Source organism: Amblyraja radiata, chromosome 7, assembly GCF_010909765.2.
Source record: "Amblyraja radiata isolate CabotCenter1 chromosome 7, sAmbRad1.1.pri, whole genome shotgun sequence".
Taxonomy (NCBI): domain Eukaryota; kingdom Metazoa; phylum Chordata; class Chondrichthyes; order Rajiformes; family Rajidae; genus Amblyraja; species Amblyraja radiata.
Window position 1 is genome coordinate 38475483 of NC_045962.1, and position 25495 is coordinate 38500977.

At 44.4% G+C, this 25495-nt stretch overlaps 1 protein-coding gene across 1 annotated transcript in view; it reads left to right on the forward strand.

The window, feature by feature from the left end:
• Positions 1 to 25495, forward strand: part of senp2 (SUMO specific peptidase 2) — a 62478-nt gene that overhangs the window by 17481 nt on the left and 19502 nt on the right. Inside the window, exons 8-13 of the mRNA XM_033023495.1 lie at positions 1302 to 1422; positions 4004 to 4122; positions 9711 to 9796; positions 12205 to 12262; positions 19680 to 19764; positions 23379 to 23543. Coding sequence (XP_032879386.1) covers positions 1302 to 1422; positions 4004 to 4122; positions 9711 to 9796; positions 12205 to 12262; positions 19680 to 19764; positions 23379 to 23543 — 634 coding nt within the window. The remainder of the gene's footprint in view (positions 1 to 1301; positions 1423 to 4003; positions 4123 to 9710; positions 9797 to 12204; positions 12263 to 19679; positions 19765 to 23378; positions 23544 to 25495) is intronic.

Below are 25495 nucleotides of genomic sequence, written 5' to 3' on the forward strand. Positions count from 1 at the left end.
GGAAATGAGCATCTTGTTCCCTATTGATTTTCTATGGACATAACAAAAAAGCTGTGATCGTGAACAGTCAAAAGCCCATAACTTTCTTAAAAATTAAGAGAACTGAATGAAATTTTCAGTTATCATAGATTGAAGCATTCTGAAACAAATATAAAATAATCTTACTTGGATGACCTGAAATTAAAGCATATAATTAGTTAGTTACCTAATTGTAGCTAATTTCAGACTTCAATTACTAGATCTAAACATCTATCCATTTCTTAATAAATGATTAACATTTTTAAATAGCCTAAATGTCCAAATAATATTCACAAATAATTCACAATAAAACATGATTTTTAAATCTCATTTACATTAATTTATAGGCCAAATGGAAGGAATTTAGTGTTTAATTGCTGTAAATAAATGCCCATTTAAATCAGCTTTCCAGTGGGATCCTGTGGAACGCGCTGGTTTAGAACGTTCACATTGCGGTAGATTTGTGCCCCAAATGCCGAGAAAAATACTGCGCGATATAATGATCCCAAATTGAGCTACTCGCAATATTAAACTTTGTATAAAGGGATCTTTAGAAGCCCTTTTTAATGTAAAAATATACAACCTAACTTCTGCTATTTGCTTTATGAGACCATGCGGTTGCTGACGGTCGCGGGTTTAAAGATTGATTTTTAAACTACTATAACTATTATTCAAGGCCTTTAAACCTAATAATAGCTTTTGCGACGGGGTCTTCCAGCGATTTTTCGTTAATAATTAACTAGGCTGAACATTTTCGATTGGAACAGCTTAGAGAAAATCGCGTTTTAAACCCGCCCCCTCTAAACGGCGCCAAAATCGCGCACACCCGCAACGGAAGATTTTCAAGGACGCTTCAGGTACGCTTTGCAACATACCTACTACTTGCTTACATTTTGCATTCATAAGTAAAATGTTACGGAAAATTTGTGACCCGAAACGTTGCCTATTTCCTTCGCTCCATAGATGCTGCCTCACCCGCTGAGTTTCTCCAGCAATTTTGTCTACCTAGGAAAATGTGTGAGCTTGACTGGCCTTTCTTTTTAAAGAAATCAAGACTTTCTCCTACCTGAAACGTATTTCTCTTGCTGTGATCTAAGACCAATTCCAGCCAGCTTCTCTGGCTGTATATACAGACTTAGGGTCATCAGTCACAACCTTTCATTGTGTTGGCTATCTTTTCATTGGCTCTGGATGGAATATTACTGGTATTTCTAGATAAGATGTGAAAAGCATCAGAAAGCCAATTGGGAATGGTTTTCAATTGTGCTGTTTTTGTCCGGCAGAAAACTCTGTGAACCTTCTAGAGAAACGAGTGAGCTGCTGCCTTTTCCTCTACAGCACCGCAGCCTTCCATCGACACCACCACCAATCAGGAATGATGTCAGGTGTGGCACTCTGAACCAGGTGAATAATAGGTCTGAAGCAATATCAGATTTTTTTGGCAATTCTCAACAGTTATGAGCAGTGCCTGAATAGACAGGATTTGTTTTCCTTGGAGCAAATGATGCTGAAGGAGATCAGATAGAGGTAAACAGAATTATGAGAGGCAAGGGCATGAGAGACAGTTAGAAAATGTTTCTCCTTGTCCTAAACCTACTTTCCTCTAGTTTTGACATCTCTGTTATGGGGAAGAGGTTTGGTTGGAATACACTGTGTGAGTGGAGATGAAGGCACTTCAGTCACTTACCTCGACGGAGATGCGACTTTTTTCCTTGTGACATCTTTGCCCCCCTCGCGGCCTAAAAACAGGTTTGGTGCGGCCTTTCTCGGAGACCGGCCCAGAGCTTCAGAAGCAGGCGCGGCGGACTTGTTCCGACCGCCGGCCTGCAGACAATAACATCGTGAAGCCGAGGTCTGCGGAGCCTCTAGCTGCGGGCGCGCCGTGGACTTTCCATCACGGAGCGGGGCGATCCCTTGCCAAGGATCGGCAGAAGAAGTGCTCTGACCACCGGCCTGCGTCCTATAACATCGTGAAGCTCACGTTGTCACATACATCATTAGGAGCAGTGAAATTTACCATGCAGCGTTACAATTAAAAAAGGACATAATACACAACATAATTCAACACAGACATCCACCACAGCATTCTTCATTGTGGTGGAAGGCAATACAGTTCAGACAGTCCTCCTCCTCCTCCCTTGTTCACCCGTGGTCGGGGCCCTGACCCATCATAGTCACTGCTACGGATGGCCTATTGTTCAAGCTCTCTGGTCGGGATGGTCGGAAGGCCAACGTCGGGACAGGTCGGGCACACCCGGAGCTCCCAAATTGGCCACCTCCTTACTGGAGACCGCAGCTTCCAGATGTTGTTGGCCGCAGGCCGGCGGTCGGAGCTCTTCTACGGTGACCCCCGGCGAGAGATCGCCCGCTCTACGATGAAAGGTCCTGCGGTCTCCGGTAAGAAAGTGGCCGATTCGGGAACTGCAAGTGAGTGTGTGCACCGATCCGTGTCGGAGTTTCGATCATCCCGACGAGAGGGATTGTACATCGCGCCATCCGAAGCAGTGACTACGGAGGGTTCATGGCCCCGACCACGGGTGAACAAAGGAGGAAGATTGACTGAACGTTATTGCCTTCCATCACAGTGAAGAATGTTGATTCCACTGTGATGGTTGTTTATGTTAAATTCTATTGTGTATTGTGCTCTTTTTGATTGTATGGTAACTCATTTCACTGTACCTTAATTGATGCATGCGACAAATACATTTGAACTTGAGATACTCTCAGCATGTATCTGGGCAGGTACTTGAATTTCTGAAGTTTAGGAGATTGTGGAAAAAGTGCAGGTAAATGCAATTAACATAATGAGATATTTGATAGATGGCATGGACATGATAGGCTGAAGGGTCTGTTTCCATGCTGTATTGTTCAGACTGGCTTGATATTCAAGGTTTGATATCATGGAGTGATGATGGTGCTCGGTGATGATAGTGGGACAAGTTGTTTTTTTTAAAGAGCTGCACCAGGTGGCATCAGGACCAATAACACCATCTGATGTTAGGAGATGGGAGTACTGATTAGTTCCTGCTGGTTGACTAAAGTTTGGGCCATCAGATTTTTAATTACCATGTTGAAAAATTGCTATTATTGGCATAACATTTGTAAAAATTGGAACCATGCAAGAGACCTAGGCTCAAAGTTGCAGCCTGAATGGAGGTGTTCAGCAAAGTGATTAGCCATCACTCTTTTTCCAGTTAAGATTTTTATGGCAATGTGTTTAGCAATTAGCACCTTTATGAAGAGACAACCTAACTAAGAGTGTAGTGGACTGGAACTGTCGAATAACTTGTGAATTTGCTGACTTCATCAAGAAAGCTAAAATAAATTTGGTCGAGAAAAGATAGGTGCAGCACTGAATTCAGGCTAGGGTTCAGGGGATAGAAGAAGAGTTTTTAGATTTTCTGCACACACCCCTTCTACACCCAGTCCATTGATTCTTCTGAATCATAAAATATTGTTGAAATGTGGTGATAAATGTATGCGATCACCTGGAAAAGGGCAATGATCCAGATCAAAATCAAATTGGAAAAGGCATCTCGATCACATCATGCATACTTAACTTCATGACCCTGGCTGTGCAATTGGTGCACACTGTAAACTAAAAAGCAATAGGTGCCCTTCATCTTATAACCACCTATATCCACACCTGTATAATGTTGAGCCCCAAATCTTCTTGGTCCATCTTGGTATTTGCAATCTGAAGACAGTAAGGGTACAACATTTCATTGTAAAACACCTGCTTTGAAGAGCAAACTGTTCTTGGTTCCTATGCTTGGTGGTCATCCATGAGCATACTGTTCTGTTGGAAATATTCATATGTTGGCTATAGTAAAGATGAGCCCAATGGATGAATTGTCTGGTGCTGATGATCTTGATTTGCGAATATACAATAGTGCCGTAATGCACTACTTTTGTGTCTGAACTTTGGGAAAGGAGAATTGGTGAGGAATGTTCAGAATTTAAATATTGTTTTATATTCTTTCAGCAGAGCACAGAGAAGAATGAGAAGGAACAGTATAAACTCCTCCTGAGGCTAGTAGCTGCAGGATTAGAGAAAAAGTCTGAGGAGCAACCCTCAATTTCTGCTTCCAAAACAACACATGTGTTAGTATCAATGATTACTATTTTCATCTGCAATGGTAACAACAAGTTTTATGCTATGCCTATAACGAGTGCAAGACAGGCCGTGGAGCAAAGCATGTTTGTCTTAAAGTTTGAAACCAAGGCGTGAAGTAGTAATGGATGGGTGACCAAAAACTTGGTTAAAGAATTAGATTTCAACTATTGTTCTTAAAGATTAGAACAGAATGTTTATGAGAGGAATTGCAACTAAAATTAGGAGTGATCAAAAGGCCAGAACTAAAGGACTGCAAAGTTTTCTTATGGCTGCAGCATTTCAGGAGAACCAAAGATTGGCAGCAATGAGACATGGTGGAATGTGAAAACAAAGCTTGCAATTTTAAAATTGAAGCATTGAAGGAATATGAAACTCTGATTAGTTAGTGAGTTCAATTTCGACTACAAGTGGAAGAATTTTGGATAATATTGTGCAATTTAAAAATCCATTTGGTTCACTGGTGTCCTTAAGGGAAGGAATTTGTGTACCTTTAGTCAGTACGTGTAACTCCAAAACCACTTAACTTTGGAGGTGTGCACAATATATCCCAGCCTTGACTAGTGGCATGCATATCCTGTGAAGAAATACATCTGATTCATCACATTTATCCTAATTTGTCATTGTCCAGTTTTTCAAATATCCTTTGATATCCTTGCATAAGCTTGTCCTACTGTCTTTGCCCTTTACATGCACATTTACTGTGTAGATTTAGATTTTATCCTTTAATAAAACCTTATCAACATAGCAGATTTGATACTCCCTGGCCAATTAACTACTTTGTATCAAGGTTGATATTTTAATTAAATGATGCAAGCATAACCATAAATTTTAGCTGTCTGGTTATTTTTCTTTAGCACAACTAAAACTTATCAAACTGTATGTTCGTGTTGATAAAAATACTCCCAATATTGAACGGTTGACAGGAGAAAAAAACTATTCCCTGTAAAATATTTATAACTTCACTCATCAATGTATTTGGGATTGAAGGTCAGTTCAGACATATAAATGCATCTGGACGCCCGCAGCAACGGCTATGGAGGGTGGTGGTCCCGACCACGGGGGAAAATGGAGGAGGACTGGCCAAGCTCTGTGCCTTCCACCACAGTGATGAATGCTGTGGTGGATGTTTGTGGAAATTTTTTTATTGTGGTTGTGTTCTTTATTATTGTACCGCTGCTGGCAACCCAAATACCACCGACCTTGGTTGTGTGGCAATTAAATTATATCAATCAATCAATCATTGTATGTATAAAATTTTTGGTTACAAGTAATGGGATTTGTACCAATATGCAAGGTAGAAACTGGTAGAATCAGTAGTAATGTGACGACAAGGAATAAAATAGTTAACAAAATCCTGACCAGGTCAGATTCAGATTCAGATTCAATTTTAATTGTCATTGTCAGTGTACAGTACAGAGACAACGAAATGCATTTAGCATCTCCCTGGAAGAGCGACATAGCAAATGATTTGAATAAATAATAATAAGTGATAATAAGTATCCGGGGGGTGGGGGGGTGATTGGCAGTCACCGAGGTACGTTGTTGAGTAGAGTGACAGCCGCCGGGAAGAAGCTGTTCCTGGACCTGCTGGTTCGGCAACGGAGAGACCTGTAGCGCCTCCCGGATGGTAGGAGGGTAAACAGTCCATGGTTGGGGTGAGAGCAGTCCTTGGCGATGCTGAGCGCCCTCCGCAGACAACGCTTGCTTTGGACAGACTCAATGGAGGGGAGCGAGGAACCGGTGATGCGTTGGGCAATTTTCACCACCCTCTGCAATGCCTTCCGGTCGGAGACAGAGCAGTTGCCATACCATACTGTGATGCAGTTGGTAAGGATGCTCTCGATGGTGCAGCGGTAGAAGTTCACCAGGATCTGAGGAGACAGATGGACCTTCTTCAGTCTCCTCAGGAAGAAGAGACGCTGGTGAGCCTTCTTGATCAGAGATGAGGTATTGTGGGTCCAAGAGAGGTCATCGGAGATGTTGACTCCCAGGAACCTGAAGCTAGAAACACGTTCCACCTCCGTCCCGTTAATGTGGATGGGGGTGTGCGTGCCGCCCCTGGACTTCCTGAAGTCTACAATGAGCTCCTTGGTCTTCTTGGAGTTAAGGGCCAGGTTGTTGTCAGCGCACCATGCTGCTAAGTGCTGGACCTCCTCCCTGTAGGCCGACTCATCGTTGTTGCTGATGAGGCCAATCACCGTTGTATCATCTGCATACTTGATGATGGTGTTAGTACCATGTACAGGTGTGCAGTCATAGGTGAAGAGGGAGTAGAGGAGGGGGCTCAGCACACAGCCCTGTGGAACGCCGGTGTTCAGGGTGAGGGTTGAAGAGGTGTGTTTGTCTAACCTAACAGACTGGGGTCTGTTGGTTAGAAAGTCCAGTATCCAGTTGCAGAGGGAGGGGTCGATGCCCAGGTTACCGAGTTTGGTGATCAGTTTTGATGGTATAATGGTGTTGAATGCTGAGCTGTAATCGATGAACAGCATTCTTACGTAAGTGTCTCTGTTGTCGAGGTGGGAGAGGGCGGAGTGAAGTGCCGTTGAGATGGCATCCTCCGTACTCCTGTTCTTGCGGTAGGCAAACTGATAGGGATCCAGTGTGGGGGGTAGGCAGCTTTTGAGGTGTGCCAGGACCAGCCTCTCGAAGCACTTGGTGATGATGGGGGTAAGTGCAACTGGGCGGAAGTCGTTGAGGCTTGCCGCAGTGGAGTGTTTTGGCACTGGCACGATGGAGGTGGTTTTAAGGCACGTGGGGACAACTGCTTGGGCAAGTGACAGGTTGAAGATGTCAGTCCAGACGTCTGTCAGCTGCACAGCACAGGCCCTGAGCACGCGCCCGGGGATGCCGTCAGGGCCAGCAGCTTTACGTGCATTAGTCCTACTCAGTGCCACGAATACGTCGTAGGGGGTGAGTGTGAGGGGTTGGTGATCGGCAGGTAGCACAGCCTTGATGGCTGTCTCTAGATTGTCCCTGTCGAAGCGGCCATAGAAGTGGTTAAGCTCCTCAAGGAAGGAGGCCTCGCTGGATGTGGGGGTGGTGTTGGAGGGTCTGTAGTCCGTGATGGCCTGGATGCCTTGCCACATGCGTCGGGGGTCGGAGTTGTTGTTGAAGTGCTCCTCAATCCTGAGCTTATGGCAGTGCTTGGCCTTCTTGATGCCCCTCTTCAGGTTAGCCCTGGCTGAACTGTAGGCTCGAGCATCGCCTGACCTGAAAGCGGTGTCCCGTGCTTTCAGCAGTAGCCTGACCTCGCTGTTCATCCATGGCTTCTGATTCGGGAATATGGTCACCTGTTTGAGGGAGGTGACACTATTGATGGTGGAGTTTATAAAGTCCAGAACAGAGGATGTGTAGGAATCAATGTCCGTGTGGGAGTCAAGGGTGGCCTGCGCTGCAAACGCCTTCCAGTCAGTGTTTCCAAAACACTGCTGAAGTGTGAAGTCCGCTTCCTCTGACCAGACTTTAACTGTCCTCACAGTTGGTTTAACCCGTCTGATGAGTGGGGAGTACTTAGGGAGCAGGAACAATGAGATGTGATCAGACTGACCAAGGTGGGGGAGGGGGATGGCTTTGTAAGCTTCAGCCATGTTGGTGTAGACTTTGTCCAGTGTCTTGTCTACTCTAGTGGGGAAGGAGACATGTTGGTGGAATTTGGGGAGTACAGTCTTCAGGTTAGAGTGATTGAAGTCACCCGCAACAATGAAGGCTGCCTCGGGGTTGTGCGTCTGTTGATTGCTAATGGCAGTATGCAGCTCTTTCATTGCAAGCTTGGCATTAGCATCAGGAGGGATATAGGCTGCAGTCACAACAGTGGAGGTGAACTCTCTGGGCAGATAGAACGGTCTGCATCTAACCAAGAGGAACTCAAGGTTAGCTGAGCAGTGACTCTCGATGATGGTGGAGTCCGTGCACCATGCTTTATTTACATAAATGCACAGACCCCCACCTCTGGTCTTACCGGAGTCTGATGTCCTGTCCGCTCGGAGTAAATGACGCCCCGATAGCTGGATGGCGCTGTCAGGAACGTCAGTGTTGAGCCAAGTTTCCGTGAAGATCAGGATGTTGCAGTCCTTGATCCAGCTGTGGGAGGTGATCCTTAGCCGGAGTTCGTCCATTTTGTTTGCCAGTGAGCGCACGTTGGCGAGGAAAAGACTAGGAATCGCTACCCTGTGTGGGGCTAGCTCTAACCTGGCCTTTAACCCACCTCTGCGTCCCCGGCGGTGTTTTCGTACGCGTCGCCGTCTGTTGGTGCTTCTGGTCGGCCGAGCTGGCTTGGTGCGCGCTGGTGTTCTGCCGCTCCGTTGCTCCGCGTCTGCGTCTCCGTGACTCCGCAGGCGTTCTTCAGCCCCACGGCTCTGCTGATGGTCTCCAGCCCCAGGGCTTACCTGGCGTTCTCCAGCCCAGCGGGTCGGGTGGCGGTCTCCAGCTCCGCGGTGTTCTCCAGCTCCACGGGTCGGGTGGTGTTCTCCAGCTGCGAGGGTCAGGTGAGCTCCACGGGTCGGGTAGCGTTCTCCAGCTCCACGGGTCGGGTGGCGTTCTCCAGCTCCACGGGTCGGGTAGCGTTCTCCAGCTCCACGGGTCTGGTGGCGTTCTCCAGCTCCACGGGTCGGGTAGCGTTCTCCAGCTCCACGGGTCGGGTGGCGTTCTCCAGCTCCACGGGTCGGGTGGCGTTCTCCAGCTCCACGGGTCGGGTGGCGTTCTCCAGCTCCACGGGTCGGGTAGCGTTCTCCAGCTCCACGGGTCGGGTGGCGTTCTCCAGCTCCACGGGTCGGGTGGCGTTCTCCAGCTCCACGGGTCGGGTGGCGTTCTCCAGCTCCACGGGTCGGGTGGCGTTCTCCAGCTCCACGGGTCGGGTGGCGTTCTCCAGCTCCACGGGTCGGGTAGCGTTCTCCAGCTCCACGGGTCGGGTGGCGTTCTCCAGCTCCACGGGTCGGGTGGCGTTCTCCAGCTCCGGGGCTCGCCTGGCGTTCTCCAGCTCCACGGGACGGTTGGGCTCCGCGGGTCGGGTGAGGGCCGAGGGTCGGGTGAGGGCCGCGGGTCGGGTGAGGGCAGGAAACATCAGGAGGTAAGAAGATTTTATTTGTTTTTTCTTTATTAGACTTGAGGATAATTTCAGCTGTGTTTCATATCTTTGTGGCTGGAAAATGACAGTTGGATTATGACATTGAAAAATCATCTAAAATGATCAATGTTAGTTTACACCACTGCAATCAGATTAGATAATTTGGTGCCTGCCTTTTGATCAGAAGATTGCTTGTAAATGCTGAGTATCAGTAAAAAATAGATATAGAATTGTAACGATCTTTAAAACAAAGTGCGATTAAGTAACACAAAATAATTAGATATTGGAATCGAAATTTCTTTTAAAAAAAATAATATTCGTGAATATGATTGTTAATTGAAAAATGTACATTGTCTAAAACTGTTTGCCTGATTTAGTTTTTAAGATAAAGAAAAGCTTTACATTTGAAAAGTACAATTTAACCAGAAGACTCTTCTTAAATATTCCTCTATTATTATTTTTAATGTTACACCATATTTCTCAACCTGCTTCATGCATATTGTCTGTTTTCAGTTCAGCCAGCACCAACTGGGCAGGATACAAAGAAAAACAAGGCAGCTTTGAAAATGATCCATTATCACTCAGATTGGGTGAAGTAGGTGAGCACAGCTATTTTAGTAACTGTCACTGAGAAAGGTTTACGTTTGATTATTTTGTAAAATGTTAAAAGTAACTTAGTTATGTGCAGGAGGCAAGAAATAAAGATCATAGTTTGGAAATCAAAATAAAACAAAATGCGGATGCTGGAAATCTGAAATAAAAACAGAAAATGCTGGAAACCCTCAGCAGATTAGGCAACATCTATGAAACCAGAAGCAGTTAAAGTTTCCGATTGAAGATCCTTCAGCAGATCATTTAGAAACATAAAAAATAGGTGCAGGAGTAGGCCTTGCAACCCTTTGAGCCAGCACCGCCATTCAATATGATCATGATATAATCGACTCATTCTTTCATCATACGTCAGTCGCGCCATCCCGGGAATTAACCTGGTGAGCCTATGCTGCACTCCCTCAATAGCAATAACTTCCTTCCTCAAATTTGGAGACCAAAATTGCACACAATACTCCAGATGTGATCTCACCAGGGCCCTGTACAACTGCAGTAGGACCTCATTGCTCCTAAACTCAAATCTTCTCGCAATGAAGGCCAACATGCCTTTTTTTTACTGCCTGCTATACCTGCATGCTTACTTTCAGTGATTGATGTACAAGCATACCCTGGTCTTATTGCACGTCCCCTTCTCCTAATCTGACAACATTCAGATAATAATCTGCCTTCCTGTTCTTGCCACAAAAGTGGATAACCTCATATATATCCACATTATACTGCATCTGCCATGCTTTTACCCACTCGCCCAACCTGTCCAAGTCACCTTGCAGCCTCTTAGCATCCTCCTCGCAGCTCACACTGCCACCCAGCTTTGTGTCATCCGCAAACTTAGAGATATTATATTTAATTCCTTTGTCTAAATCGTTAATATATATTATAAACAACTGGGGTCCCAGCAACGAGCCTTACGGCACCCCACTAGTCACTGCCTGCCATTCTGAAAAGGACCCGTTAATTCCTACTCTTTGCTTCCTTTCTGCCAACCAGTTCTCTATCCACGTCAATACCCTACCCCCAATACCATGTGCTCTAATTTTGCACACTAATCTCTTGTGTGGGACCTTGTCAAAGGCTTTTTGAAAGTCCAGATACACCACATCCACTGGCTCTCCCTCATCCATTCTACTTGTTACATCCTAAAAAAATTCCAAAAGATTAGTCAAGCATGATTTCCCCTTCAGAGTGAGCAACACCGGAAATTGGAGGAACAGCACCTCATATTCCGCTTGGGTAGCTGCATCCTGGTGGCATGAACATTGAATTCTCACAATTTTGTTAGCCCTTGCTGTCTCCTCCCCTTCCTACCTCTCCCTCAGCCGTTGGGCTCCTCCTCCTTTTTCCTTTCTTCTCCCCGCCTCCCCCCACCCCCCATCAGTCTGAAGAAGGGTTTCGGCCCGAAACGTTGCCTATTTCCTTCGCTCCATAGATGCTGCTGCACCCGCTGAGTTTTGGGCCGAGTTTCTCCAGCAGTTTTGTGTACCTTTGATTTTCCAGCATCTGCAGTTCCTTCTTAAACACCAAAATTGCGTCGGCGTGCAGACAATAAATAGGATCCAAGAAGCTCCAGTATGATTTGGAAAAAATTAATACATGGCAGATAAAGTATTATGAAATTATCCACAATAATTTGACAATGGCTGGATGCAGATTATTATCTGTATATGAATAGATTGGAATAATGATGTTCAATGGTACCTGTGTGTCCTTGCACATCAGTTGATGAATGCAAGCATGCAATTTTAGCATGCAGTTAAGAAGACAAACAGTATTTTGCCATTCATGTCAAAGGTCCATGTAAAGGAAAAGAGATAACTTTCTGTGATTATGCAGAGCCTTGGAGACCTAATTTTGATTAAATTGTTGATTATTTTTGTCTAGTTATCTAAAGAAAGATGTTTTTGTTGTGAAGGAAATGTATTGAAGGTGCAACATACTGATCTCTGGGATAGCAGGCCTGACATTTGCAGTAAGATCAGGTTATTTGCAGTAAGATCAGGGGGACAGGTGGAGTAGTTAGTTACCTAAAGTTGGAGAATCTTTCTCTGACTTGTAGTCACTTGATTTTGCTGGGCAGTTGAATGTTCTAGAGATTTTGATTTCTGCTCCATGTATTAAGGGTGATGTTTTCTCAAAATTCCACTTCACTTTCACCTCTGTTTTTGTCTATTTCAATCCCATTAACTACTTTTGATTTCCATACATTTCTTTCCAATTATAGTAATTCAAATTAAATGTTATTTATGATTGTTCTATTGATTTACTATTTTGCCATTCTTATGCAGGCAATCCATTTTGTATCATCTGCAAATTTGTTCAATTTACCTGGAATTCTGGATACAAATAGTATGTAAACTAGAATTGTTGTTATTAACTTGTCACTATTACCACAACCTTTTAGGTCGACCCATGTGGAGGGAATCTTGCGCCAAATCAACATCAGGGAATATCAATACAAGGTGAGAAAGCTTTTTTTTTCAGTAAGTAAAATGTTGCAGTCAATGGACAGTCATTTTTAAATGTGATCAAGACTGGCAAAGTTTGATAATAGATTTTTAAGTTACTGTCCAAATCCACCTGGAGAGTGGTGCCCGAATGTTTACTGGAGCTAAAGTGAATGATTTGGAATGGTTTAAATTATTTTATCTTGTTAACAGTAAAGCAATCCACAAATTTCAGGCAGTATAAAAAAAATGATTTTGTTTTTCGTTAACATTGTTTAATTCCTCTGTGTAAGCAATGATTCCACTATTCATGCAGATGGTACATTCCAGATCATCCAGACATTGGTGAAATTGACAAATGAAGCGCTTGATATAATTTGGCAGATTTTAAAACGTAACACTTTACATCCAACGTGGTTCATTTGTGAAATATCTTTAAGACAAGATGATGAGAAACATTTGAAAGTGCAAAATGTTAAAGATCAGAAGAAAGGAAAGTATGATTAAATCTGCCATTATAGAAAAGAGAATGACAAGATTGGGTGCCATAATGGTCCACAATTTGAGATTTGTAATAGAAAAAATCACATGTGGTTGAAGTGCACGTTGTCAGATTTTAATAAAGGCCATATTTTTATATATTTTGGTTTCACCATGTAGAAATTACAGCAGTGTTTATACATAGACCCCCCCCCCCCATTTCAGGGCACCATAATGTTTGGGACACAGCAATGTCATGTAAATGAAAGTAGTCCTGTTTAGTATTTTGTTGCATGTCCTTTGCATGCAATGACTGCTTGAAGTCTGCGATTCTTGGACATCACCAGTTGTTGGGTATCTTCTCTGGTGATGCTCTCCCAGGCCTGTATTGTAGCCATCTTTAGCTTATGCTTCTTTTGGGGGCTAGTCCCCTTCAGTTTTCTCTTCAGCATATAAAAGGCATGCTCAATTGGGTTCAGATCAGGTGATTGACTTGGCGACTCAAGAATGACCCAAAGCATTTTTTAGCTTTGAAAAACTCCTTTGGTGCTTTCACAGTATGTTTGGGATCGTTGTCTTGCTGTAGAATGAACCGCCTGCCAACCAATGAATTTTGGGGCATTTGTTTGAACTTGAGCAGATAGGATGTGTCTATACACTTCAGAATTAATTCTGCTACTACCATCAGCAGTTGTATCATCAATGAAGATAAGTGAGCCAGTACCTTCAGCAGCCATACATGCCCTGGCCATAAAGTCTTCTGCGGACAGTGGTTATTGACAAATCAACACCTGACTCTTGAAGAGTGTTTCTGGTCTGTCTGACAGGTGTTTGGGGATTTTTCTTTATTATGGAGAGAATTCTTCTGTCATCAGCTCTGGAGGTCTTCCTTGGCCTGCCAGTCCCTTTGCGATTAGTAAGCTCACCAGTGCTCTCTTTCTTCTTAATGTTGTTCCAAACAGTTGATTTTGGTAAGCCGAAGGTTTGGCTGATGTCTTTGACAGTTTTATTTGTGTTTCTCAGTCTCATAATGGCTTCTTTGGCTTTCATTGGTACAATTTTGGTCCTCGTGTTGATAAACAGCAATAAAAATTTCCAAAGGTGATGGAAAGACTGGAGGAAAGACTAGGTGCTGAGAGCTCTCTTATACCTGCATTAAGGAGCCATTACAAACGCCTGTGAAGCCATGTGTCCCAAACATTATGGTGCCCTGAAATGGGGGGGACTATGTATAAACACAGCTGTAATTTCTACATGGTGAAACCAAAATGTATAAAAATGCCCTTTAATAAAATCTGACAATGTGCACTTTAACCACATGTGATTTTTTTTCTATTACAAATCTCAAATTGTAGAATACAGAGGCAAATAAATAAATAATGGGTCTTTGTTCCAAACATTGTTTAGGGTACTGTATCTGCCTGTGTATGTTCTTCTGGCAGCTTGTTCCATATAGCCATTGTGCAAAAGTGTGAAAACGAACACCTCCACATTTAGGGACATTTTCTACCCAGCTGTTAACAGGCAACTGAAATATCCTACCATAACTAGAGAGTAGTCCTGAACTACTAGCTACCTCTTTGGTGACCCTCGGGCTATCTATGATTGGACTTTACTGGCTTTTCCTCCCACTAAATGTTATTCCCTTATCATGTATCTATATACTGTAAATTACTTATTTGTAATTATGTATTGTAGTTCCGCTGACTGGATAGCACACAACAAAAATCTTTTAACTGTACCTTGGTACACATGACAATAAATACAATACAATACAATACCGTTTATTTGTCATTTGAACCTCACATGAGGTTCAAACAAAATTTGGTTTCTGCAGTCATACAAGAAAAGAACCAAGCCACACACCCAACACAATTCACACAAACATCCATCACAGTGAGTCTCCTCCTCACTGTGATGGAAGGCAAAGTCTTGTCTCTCCCCTGCTCTCCATTCCTCTCCCAAAGTCGAGGTCAAAGCCCCCGGCGGGCGCCAGCAAGTCCGCGGCCACCCAAAGCCACGCCGGGCGACGCAAGGCCCTGCCCCGGGTCTTGATGTTGGAGCCCCCGGCAGGCGCTAGCAAGTCCGCGGCAAATCAAAGCCGTGCCGGGCGATGTGAGGCCCTGCTCCAGGTCACTCTGAACCCCGCAATTCGAGCGGGAGAAGTCGCCGTTGCCGGTGCCCCGCAAAGCAGTCTCCCACCGGGGACCCGCGAGCTCCCGGTGTCACCATCCACTGGAGTCGGGTCGCAGCAGCGCACCACCGCAACTCTCCACGCTCCGAAGCTGGCCAGCTCCACGGAGGTAGGTCCGCAGCTCCGCAGCTCCACGGAGGTAGGTCCACAGCTCCACAGGCTCCGTGACTTGAGCCTCCAGGTCGTTCCGGTTGGAGGCCGCTCCACGGCGCTAGGCCCCAACGGCAACGGAGACCCGACAGGGAAAAGGTCGGGTCTCCATGCAGGGAAGAGATTTAAAAGTTTCCCCCACCCACCCCCCACATATACACATTTAAAAACCCACTACAAACTAAACCCTCAACAGGACAAAAAAATAAAAAATACACAGACAGACTGCAGAGGCCGCTGCGACGTCGGTCGCGCCGCCCACAACTAAACTGAACTGAACACTAAACGTTGATTGAAATATTTTCCCCTGAAGTCCTTTTTGAATTTTTCCCGTCATCTAAAACCCATTCACTTTAGTTTTGGACTCCCCTACCCTGGGAAAAGGACTGTGTCCATCATCTTATCTATGTCCTCATGATTTTATAGACATTTATAAAGTCACCCACAGCCTTCTTTGTTCCAGTCTCAGATTACCCATTCTACCCACACAACTCTCCAATCCCAGAAATGCAAGCAGTTTTCCCAGTGCAATCTCATGATTGTCCTGTACATCTCCAACGTGATGACACGACCCTTGTGCACAATGCCTCCAAACTCCATTGGTGTCTGGGTGAAGCTTGCATGTTCTTCTTATGAACGCGCGGGTTTCCCCAGGTGTCCGGAGTTTTTTTCCCCACATCCTAAAGACACCAGGTCGGTTGGTTAAATGAAAACCAATGTTGGAAATATTAATCAGCTGGTCAAGCCACATCTGTGGGAAGAGAAACAGAGTCGGGAGTTTCAAGTTCTCTTAGCCAGATATGACCGGACTTGCTGAGTGTTTCCAGCATTTTCCGCTTTTATTTTTGGTTCCCAGCATCTGTAGCTTTTCTTGTTCCATGGATTGGTAAGTTAAATGGTCACTACATGTTAGCCTTAATTTGTAGGTGGGGTGCAGTGTGGAGAGAAAATAATCATGGATTTAGTATAAATTGTTGACTGTTGGTTGGCGAGAACTTGGGCTACAGAGCCTAATTGTTGACAGCAATTGATCCTAGCGAGCTAATTGGAAGGAGGTAAATGGAGCATTTCACTCTTAGATTTGTCCAAGGTTATTTGGAAGTATGGTTGGAAGTAATGCTGGTATAGACTCAGAATTGTTACAGCACAGGAGACAGCTAACTATCAGCCCATCGAGTCTTGTGCGTTTATTTGTCATATGCCCTGGATATGAACAATTGAGTTTTTGCTTGTCGCAGCTTTACAGGCACATTAGAGACAACCACAAAAACAAAGGATCAGTTATTCTAAATAAACTAGGTCATGGTTGTGCAAAAACCAAAAGTACGTAAAAACTATAGTAGTTCGTGCTGGGTAGGGTTGTAGTTAGGATTATGCAGGGTAGTTAGTTTAAGATTGACAAGGTTCCTCATGGTTGGTTGGTTAAGAAGGTTCAATTGTTGGGTATTAATGGTGGAGTAGCAAGATTGATTCAACAGTGGCTGAATGGGAGATGCCAGAGAGTAATGGTGGATGGCTGTTTGTCAGGTTGGAGGCCAGTGACTAGTGGGGTGCCACAGGGATCTGTGTTGGGTCCACTGTTGTTTGTCGTGTACATCAATGATCTGGATGATGGTGTGGTAAATTGGATTAGTAAGTATGCAGATGATACTAAGATAGGTGGTGTTGTGGATAATGAAGTAGATTTTCAAAGTCTACAGAGAGATTTATGCCATTTGGAAGAGTGGGCTGAAAGATGGCAGATGGAGTTTAATGCTGATAAGTGTGAGGTGCTACATCTTGGCAGGACAAATCAAAATAGAACGTACATGGTAAATGGTAGTGAATTGAGGAATGCAGTTGAACAGAGGGATCTAGGAATAACTGTGCACAGTTCCCTGAAGGTGGAATCTCATGTCGATAGGGTGGTAAAGAAAGCTTTTGGTGTGCTGACCTTTATAAATCAGAGCATTGAGTATAGAAGTTGGGATGTAATGTTAAAATTGTACAAGGCATTGGTGAGGCCAATTCTGGAGTATGGTGTACAATTTTGGTCGCCTAATTATAGGAAGGATGTCAACAAAATAGAGAGAGTACAGAGGAGATTTACTAGAATGTTGCCTGGGTTTCAGCAACTAAGTTACAGAGAAAGGTTGAACAAGTTAGGTCTTTATTCTTTGGAGCACAGAAGGTTAAGGGGGGACTTGATAGAGGTCTTTAAAATTATGAGAGGGATAGACAGAGTTGACGTGGATAAGCTTTTCCCACTGAGAGTAGGGAAGATTTAAACACGAGGACATGACTTGAGAATTAAGGGACAGAAGTTTAGGGGTAACATGAGGGGGAACTTCTTTACTCAGAGAGTGGTAGCTGTGTGGAATGAGCTTCCAGTGGAGGTGGTGGAGGCAGGTTCGATTTTATCATTTAAAAATAAATTGGATAGTTATATGGACGGGAAAGGAATGGAGGGTTATCGTCTGAGTGCAGGTAGATGGGACTAGGGGAGAATAAGTGTTCGGCATGGACTAGAAGGGCCGAGATGGCCTGATTCCGTGCTGTAATTGTTATATGTTAAATGTTATATATGTTAATGGGAAGACGTTGTACCACCTTTCAGATGGGATTTATGGTGGCATAATGTTTCAAAGTATCAGAGCATGAATGGCTCCATTCATCAGTAGATTTTAAAAGTAAGATGGTTTAGTGAGGTCAGATTGTATGTAGTTGAAACAGCAAATGACATTTTAGAAATATGAAAGTTGAAGCGGGGCAGGATAGTGGGAACCGGAGTAGTAGGTCAGCAATTGGAAGGAGTGATGGGAAGGTAGAGGTTATAGGACCAGTAAGGTCAGGCAGCATCTCTGAAGAACATGGAGAGGTCACTTTTTGGGTCGGGACCCTTCCGAGAATAGTGCCAACCTGAAGCTATCTATGTTCTCCAGAGATGCTGCCTGACCCGGTGAGTTATTCCAGCACTTTGTACTTTTTTTTTGTAAAGCAGCTTCTGCAGTTGCTTGTGTCTACAGTCCCAAAGGAAGGACAGGCAGGGAGAGGTGAAGGAATATGGTGAAGCTGGAGTGTTTATTTCAATGCAAGGAGTATTCTGGGGAAAGATGATGAACTTGAAGTCTAGATCGGTGTTTAGGCCTAGGAAGTTGTGGCCGCTGCGGAAACATGGTTGCAAGAGGGACACGACTGACAGATCAATGATACAGGATTTTGATATTTCAGACGTGATGGAGAGAGACGGAAAATAGGTGGAATAGTTGTTCTACTAATGAGAGAGAATGTCAGGGTAACAGTCGGAGAGGATGTACTGGAGGGTTCGTCCGCTAGTAGAGCTCAAAAATGAGGAAGGTATAAGCACTTTAATGGGATTGTACTTAAGGTCTCCCCATAGCCAGCAAGAGATAGAGGAACAAATACGTAGACAGATTACTGAAAGATGCCAAAGGAACAAGCTTGTTTAAGTGGGTGACTAACTTCCCCAAAATTGACAGGGACTTACTCTGTACCAAAGGTTTAGACAGGTCAAAATGTATTAGGTGCAAGTCCACATCTGACATGTGGGAATCGTTTTAAAAGTCAGTAAATCAAAGTTCGGGGCTGACACGTTTCAGTAAAGAGGAGTGGTCAATGATGGCAAAGTAAAGGAACCTTGGATGATCAAAAAGATTTAAAATTAAGGTTTTAAACAACAAGAAAAAGGAAGTGTATGTAAGGGTTATGAAATCAGACAGGGCCTCCGAGGAATATGAAGCAACGGAGAATGAAATTGAGCGGATGATTAGACGGGCCAAAAGGGCCCACAAACTGGCTTTGGCGAGTCAGATTAAAGAAAATCACAAGGCATTTTTATATCTACGTTAAAAACAAGAAAGCAAACAGGGAGAAGGAAGGACCGCTCGAGGATAAACAAGAGAATTTGTGCATGGTGGCGGGATATAGAAACATAGAAAATAGGTGCAGGAGGAGGCCATTCGGCCCTTCGAGCCTGCACCGCCATTCAATATGATCATGGCTGATCATCCATGATGAAGTACATCCATGATATGTAGGTGAAATACTAAATGAGTGCTTTGTATTTGTTTTAACCAAGGAGAAGGACATGGAAGATAGTGTGATCATTCTGGAGAACACAAATATGCAAGGGCAGATTAAAATTAAGAAGGAGGAGATCTTGAAGATTATTAAGGTGGATAAATCCCAGGGGTTGATTTGGCACAGACATTGTGGGTCTATGGGGCTGTTCAGTTTAGTTTAGAGATACAGCAGGGAAACGGGCCATTCGGTCCAGAGTCTGCACCAACGAGCGATCCCTGCATATTAACACTACCCTACACACACTAGGGACAATTTTACATTTTATACCAAGATAATTAACCTACGGACGTCTTTGGAGTATGGGGGAAACCAAAGATCTCGGAGAAAACACACGCAGGTTATGAGGAGAACGTACAAACTCTGTACAGGCAGCACCTGTAGTCGGGATCGAACCCGGGTCTCTGGTGCTGTAGGGCAGCAGCTCTACCACTACGCCACTGTGCCGCCCAACAGGATGATCCTGTGTTGTACTGTTATGTTCTGTGATGTTAAAATCAGAACTACCAGATACTTCTGTTGATCCAGCAGGCAGATCTACATTGATCAACATTCAGAAATCTTGGAGAACACTGGAGGAAAGACTGCTCTGACAATTAAAGCACTTATAGAGGTATGGGTTGGGTTGTAGATGTTTTATAGATGCAGAACTACAGTGCACTTGAAGAATCGTCTTTCAATTTTTTTAATACATGTTTGTGTGAGAATGTTTACATCTATATTGCTTATTTTGCTCTGTTTGTACTGTCTTGTGTTGTGTTTGTTTTACACAAGATCAAAGCTAGATCAGCCTTGCATGTTCTTCTGCCTAACTATACCAGGTTACAAAACAAAGTTGGTCAGTATTTGATTTGAATTTGAATTTGATTCCTTTATTGTCATTCAGACCTTTCGGTCTGAACAAAATTTCGTTGCCTGCAGTCATACACAATAATAATAAATAACAAAACATACAATAAACACAAATTAACATCCACCACAGTGAATTCACCAAGCACCTCCTCACTGTGATGGAGGCAAAAGTCTTAGTCTCTGTCTCTTCCCTCCTTGTTCTCCCTCTGCGCTGAGGCGATCCAGGCCGAAGATGCCGCCCTCCAGTCCAGCGGACCTCCGTGGTGATGTCGCCGTTGCCGAAAGCCGGAACGCCGTCTCTGCTCCGAGTCGGTCCACCACAGCCTCAGCTCCGAGTCGGGCCGCTGCCGAAAGCTGGAACGCCGCCTCAGCGAGTCGGGCCACCGCTGCCTCAGCTCCAAGCCCCACTGCCTCAGCTCCGAGTCCCGCTGCCTCAGCTCCGAGTCCCGCTGCCTCAGCTCCGAGTCCCACTGCCTCAGCTCCGAGTCCCGCTGCCTCAGCGAGTCGAGCCACCGCTGCCTCAGCTCCGAGTCCCGCTGCCTCAGCGGGATAATGCATCCCTACCCGACAAGCTCAATATATTCTACCTCTTTTGAACAGAAGATCAGTGAAATAACATCACCTACTCCAACGTCCTCTGGGGCATCTGTAGCCACGTACCCTGTTGCAGATGACAGATCAGCCATCCTGAGAGTGAACCTTCGGAAGGCCACTTGACATTTGAGTCCCAGATGTGTCCTTACAAACTGTGTGGACCAGCTAACAGGAGCATTCCCAGACGTAGACAGGAAGGGTTTAGAGGGCTCTTGGGGAAAAATACAGGCAAATGAGACTAGCCCTGTATGCTAACTTATTCACTTGGATAAGGTGGGCTGAAGGGCCTGTTTCCGTGCTGGATAACTCGATGATTCTATGACATCTTTAACCAATTTGTGGTTCCTCCCTGGCTTAAGAAGGCCACTATAATCCTGATGCCAAATATAATGAGGTAGCATTTCTTGATTTATACAGTCTATGGCTCTGACATCCATCATCAGGAAGTACTTCAAGAGGCTGGTCACATTGCGCATTAACTCCACTTTCCCAAATAATCTAGCTCTATTACAATTCACATGCTGCCACGATAAGTACACAGCAGATGCCATCTACCTGGGCCTGCACTCATCACTGCAACATGTGATTAACACAGACACCTACATCATATTCCTCTTTGTAGACGATAACACTGCCTTCAACCTGTTCTGCAACTGGATCTTTGACTTCCTGACCCATAGACTGCAATCAGCAAGAATAGGAGACAAAAAATCCTTCAAGGCTGCATCTCCATTCATTCACAACGGTATGGCTATTTGCAAGTTTGAAGATGCCACCATCATAGTAGGCTGTATCTCGAACAATGATGAGATGGAAGGCAGAAAGGAGATAGACAACTTAGTAGCTTGTTGCCAAGATGACAACCTCTCCCTCAGCAAATCAAAGGAGCTGATCATCTGTGACAATCTGTGACAGTGATGCTGAAGTGAAGATGGTTGAGAGCTTCGAAGTATAAATATCACCAACAATTTGTCCTGGTCCAACCACTTCAATGATACGGCCAAGAAAGTCCACCAAAGCCTCTACTTCCTCAAAGGATTGAGGCAATTTGGCATGTTCTCAGTGACTTACCAGTTTCTCCAGAAAGCATTCTATTAGGATGCAGCACAGTTTGGTATGGCAACCCACCTGCCCAAGACACAAGAGACATCAGAGTTGTGAACGCAGACCAATCTTCCACCCCACCCCCCTTTTCATCTGCACTTTTCTGTAGCTGATACTGTATATTCTGCAAACTTTATTTGCACTACCTGTTGTACTTGTGTGTGGCACATTACACTCGTATGGTATGATCAGCCTGGATAGCATGCAAAACAAGATCCTCGTTTTACTACTGTATCAGTGTGACAGTAATAAACCAGTATCCGATTAATAAATTAATGGGAAGTGTTATTTTTGTGATATTTTGAGATTTCTGTCGAATCTGATTAGTAATTCAACGAGATACTAAAACAGATGAATTAAAAGCCTGTATTTAAAAACGGCATGTATTTATGTATTTGGGTAAATGTTAAGTGATTATTCTTAGAAAATAATATGTAGGTGCATTTGACAGGTAATTCATCTGAGAGAGTGCTTTGAATTTACTCCAGTTTGGAAATCATGAAATTAAACATGAAGACTTAATTTGAATGATTTTGATGAAGACTTTGGCTAAATTATTACATCACTTCATGACCTGATGCAAGCTGTTTTCAAAGAAATGTTAATCAACGCTATTTGACTGACCATTAGTTAGATGAAAGGGACATGATAGCTTCAACAAAATGACACTGTGCAGATCATTGATAGAATATAAATCATAGAACAATATAGCCCCTTCAGCCCAGGATGTTTGTGCCAAACATGATGACAAATTATACTATATCATATCCATTCCCTGCGCATTTATGTGCCCATCTCAAAGTCTCTTAAATGCCGCTATCATCTACTTCCGCAAGCACCTCTGACAGTGCGTTCCAGTGGGGTGGCACACCTGCGCAGCTATAGCATTGCTGTCTTACAGCGCCAGATACCTGCGTTTGATCATGACTACAGATACTGTGTGTACGGAGTTTGGAAATTCTCCCTACGTGCAAATGGGGGGCCTTTCCCCGGGTGCTCTGGTTTCCTCCCACATTCCCAACCCATCCCTACTCCTGTATTGGACATCCAGATCAATGAAGGAGGGCATTTGACTTGCATCCACATTATCTGCCCGTATTACCATCTTCATGGATCTATAGACTTTTACTCCAAGCTCCCAGTGATCCTCGATACCCCCTGAGACTCACGATATACGTCCTAGCCTCATTAGTCCCAAAATGCATCACCTCCCATTTCCAAGGATCAAGCTTCATTTCCCCGCCCATTTCACCAACATAGAGATGACTCTACACATCCTAAGACTACCTTCCATATTATCATTACCTCTACCATTCTTTGTGTCATCTACAAACTTTTGTCATACTTAAGTTAGGATACTGAGGCCACTGTACTAAAATGTACAAAGCTGAAATAAAACAAGAAAATGCAGGAAACTCTCGACAGGTCACGCAGCATCTGTGGAAAGGGAAACAGAATTGATATTTCTGGTGGAAGATCCTTTTTTGGACTTTAAAACTATATCTCTTTCCACAGGTGCAGTCTAATGTGGCTCAGTGTTTGCTGCACATTCTGTTTCAGATTTCCAGCATCTGCATTTTGTTCGTTTTTGCTGTACCAAGAAGCTGCTGCTTGCTACGTGATGAAACCCAAGGATCTTCATCTGTAGTATTTGCATCCTTTTTTCCTTTCTTCCAGAAACAGCATATAGATCAAGACCTATCGCAGGAAGTGGCAGTTCGATTGTACCTGGATGAGGGAGATGCCACAGCAGCTGTTGATCTGACAACCCCTCAAACCCTGAAGGAAAATCTAAGCGTCTTAAAAAAAGACCAGGGAGGCAATCTGCCCCAATTTACTGAGGTACGTTTATACAGGTTTCATCTTGGGGCTCTGAAGTGCAACCTGAACTGCCACTCTGCTAATTCAAGTGTCCAAGATAGTTGTGAAATCGGGAATGGGAAAGTAACAATAAATTACATTACCTACCGCTTTGCACATTCATTAAGGCCTTGAGGGGGAAGACTGTACAAAACTAATAGACTAAAATAATGACAATAAGATCATAGGTGATAGGAGTAGAATTAGGCCATTCGGCCCATCAAGTCTATTCTGCCATTCAATCATGGCTGATCTATCCCTCCCTCCTAACCCCTATTCTCCTGCCTTATCCCCATAACCTCTGATACCCATACAAACAAGAATCTAAGGTAGACAAAAATGCTGGAGAAACTCAGCGGGTGAGGCAGCATCTATGGAACGAAGGAAATAGGCAACATTTCGGGTCGAAATCCGTCTTCTGAGAGGGTGGGGGGGAAGAAGAAGAAAGGAAGAGGTGGAGCCAGTGGGCTGAGGGAGAGCTGAGAAGGGGAGGAGAAAGTAGGGACTACCTGAAATTAGAGAAGTCAATGTTCATACCACTGGGGTGCAAACTGCCCAAGCGAAATATGAGGTGCTGCTCCTCCAATTTACGGTGGTCCTCACTTTGGCCATGGAGGAGGCCCAGGACAGAAAGGTCAGATTCGGAATGGGAGGGGGAGTTGAAGTGCTGAGCCACCGGGAGATCAGGTTGGTTGAAAAACCTGAGTGTGACCAACAAAAAACCTGAGATCTACAAAACCATAGATTGTTACTTAATAATTTTTCTTTGCAGCACTAAGGGCAAAAATTCCAAAGATTTAGAACTCACTGGGTGAAGAAATATCTTCTTGCCTCTGTCCTGAATGGACCACTATCGGTTTTGCGACTGTGACCACTGGCTCCAGACTTCAGGAGAACTATTTTTCCTGTCACACCTTGTAAGAATTTTCTATGCTACAATCAGATCACCTCTCACTCTTCTAAGCTTAAGCAAATAAGGGCCCAGTCTGCCTAATCTTTCTCTCCTTGTATGACAAACCTGCCATACCAGGAAATCTTTCTTCAGTAGGAAGACCAGACCTGTACACAAGATTTAGTCTCGTCAGGATCCTCAGATTTGAAGCAATAAATCTTCAATCCTTGTCTCTTCCCTCAAATAGAAGTGAGGAAATGCTGTGTTTCGCAGAGACATGGCTCACCCCCAGCTCCCCAGAATCTACTCTCCAGCCCAAAGGTTTTGCCACTCATTGCATGGACCAAACAGACACACGAAAGGGAAAGACAGGTGTCTTGTGGTGCTCAGACATAGCAGTCCTGTCCAACTCCTGCACTCCGCACCTGGAACACCTGGCAGTGAAATGCTGTCCCTTCTACCTCCTGAGAGGATTCACAGCTCCACCATCTTGACCGCGGCCTCATCCCACCCCAGGCAGATGTTCATGTAGTACTGGAGGAGCTCTACGCCATGTCCAACAAACACCAGAAGGAGTACTCTAACGCTTTCCTACCACAACTGAGGACTTCAACAAGGCCAGTTTGAAGAAGTCACTTCCAAACCACCACCAGCACGTGTCCAGCAGCACCAGAGGATAATACACCAATGACCACTCCGATTCCACCATTAATGATGCCTGTCACTCCATCCCTCACTTTGGGAAATCTGATTAACTGACTGTGCTCCTTCCCCCTGCATATAGGCAGCGATTGAAGAACACAGCCCCAATGTGAGGACTGCGCAGAGCTGGTGAGGTGAGCCACAGGATTGGAGTCGGTAGACTGGGCAATGTTGAAGGACTCGGCAATGGGCCTGAACAAATACGCCACGATTGATGCTGATTTCATAAAATGTGTGGGGAGTATATACCCGCCAAGATCATCCGAGTGTTTTCCAACCAGATTATAGCACTTATCAACTCCTGCCTTAGCAAGAACCTGGACCCACTACAGTTTGCCTA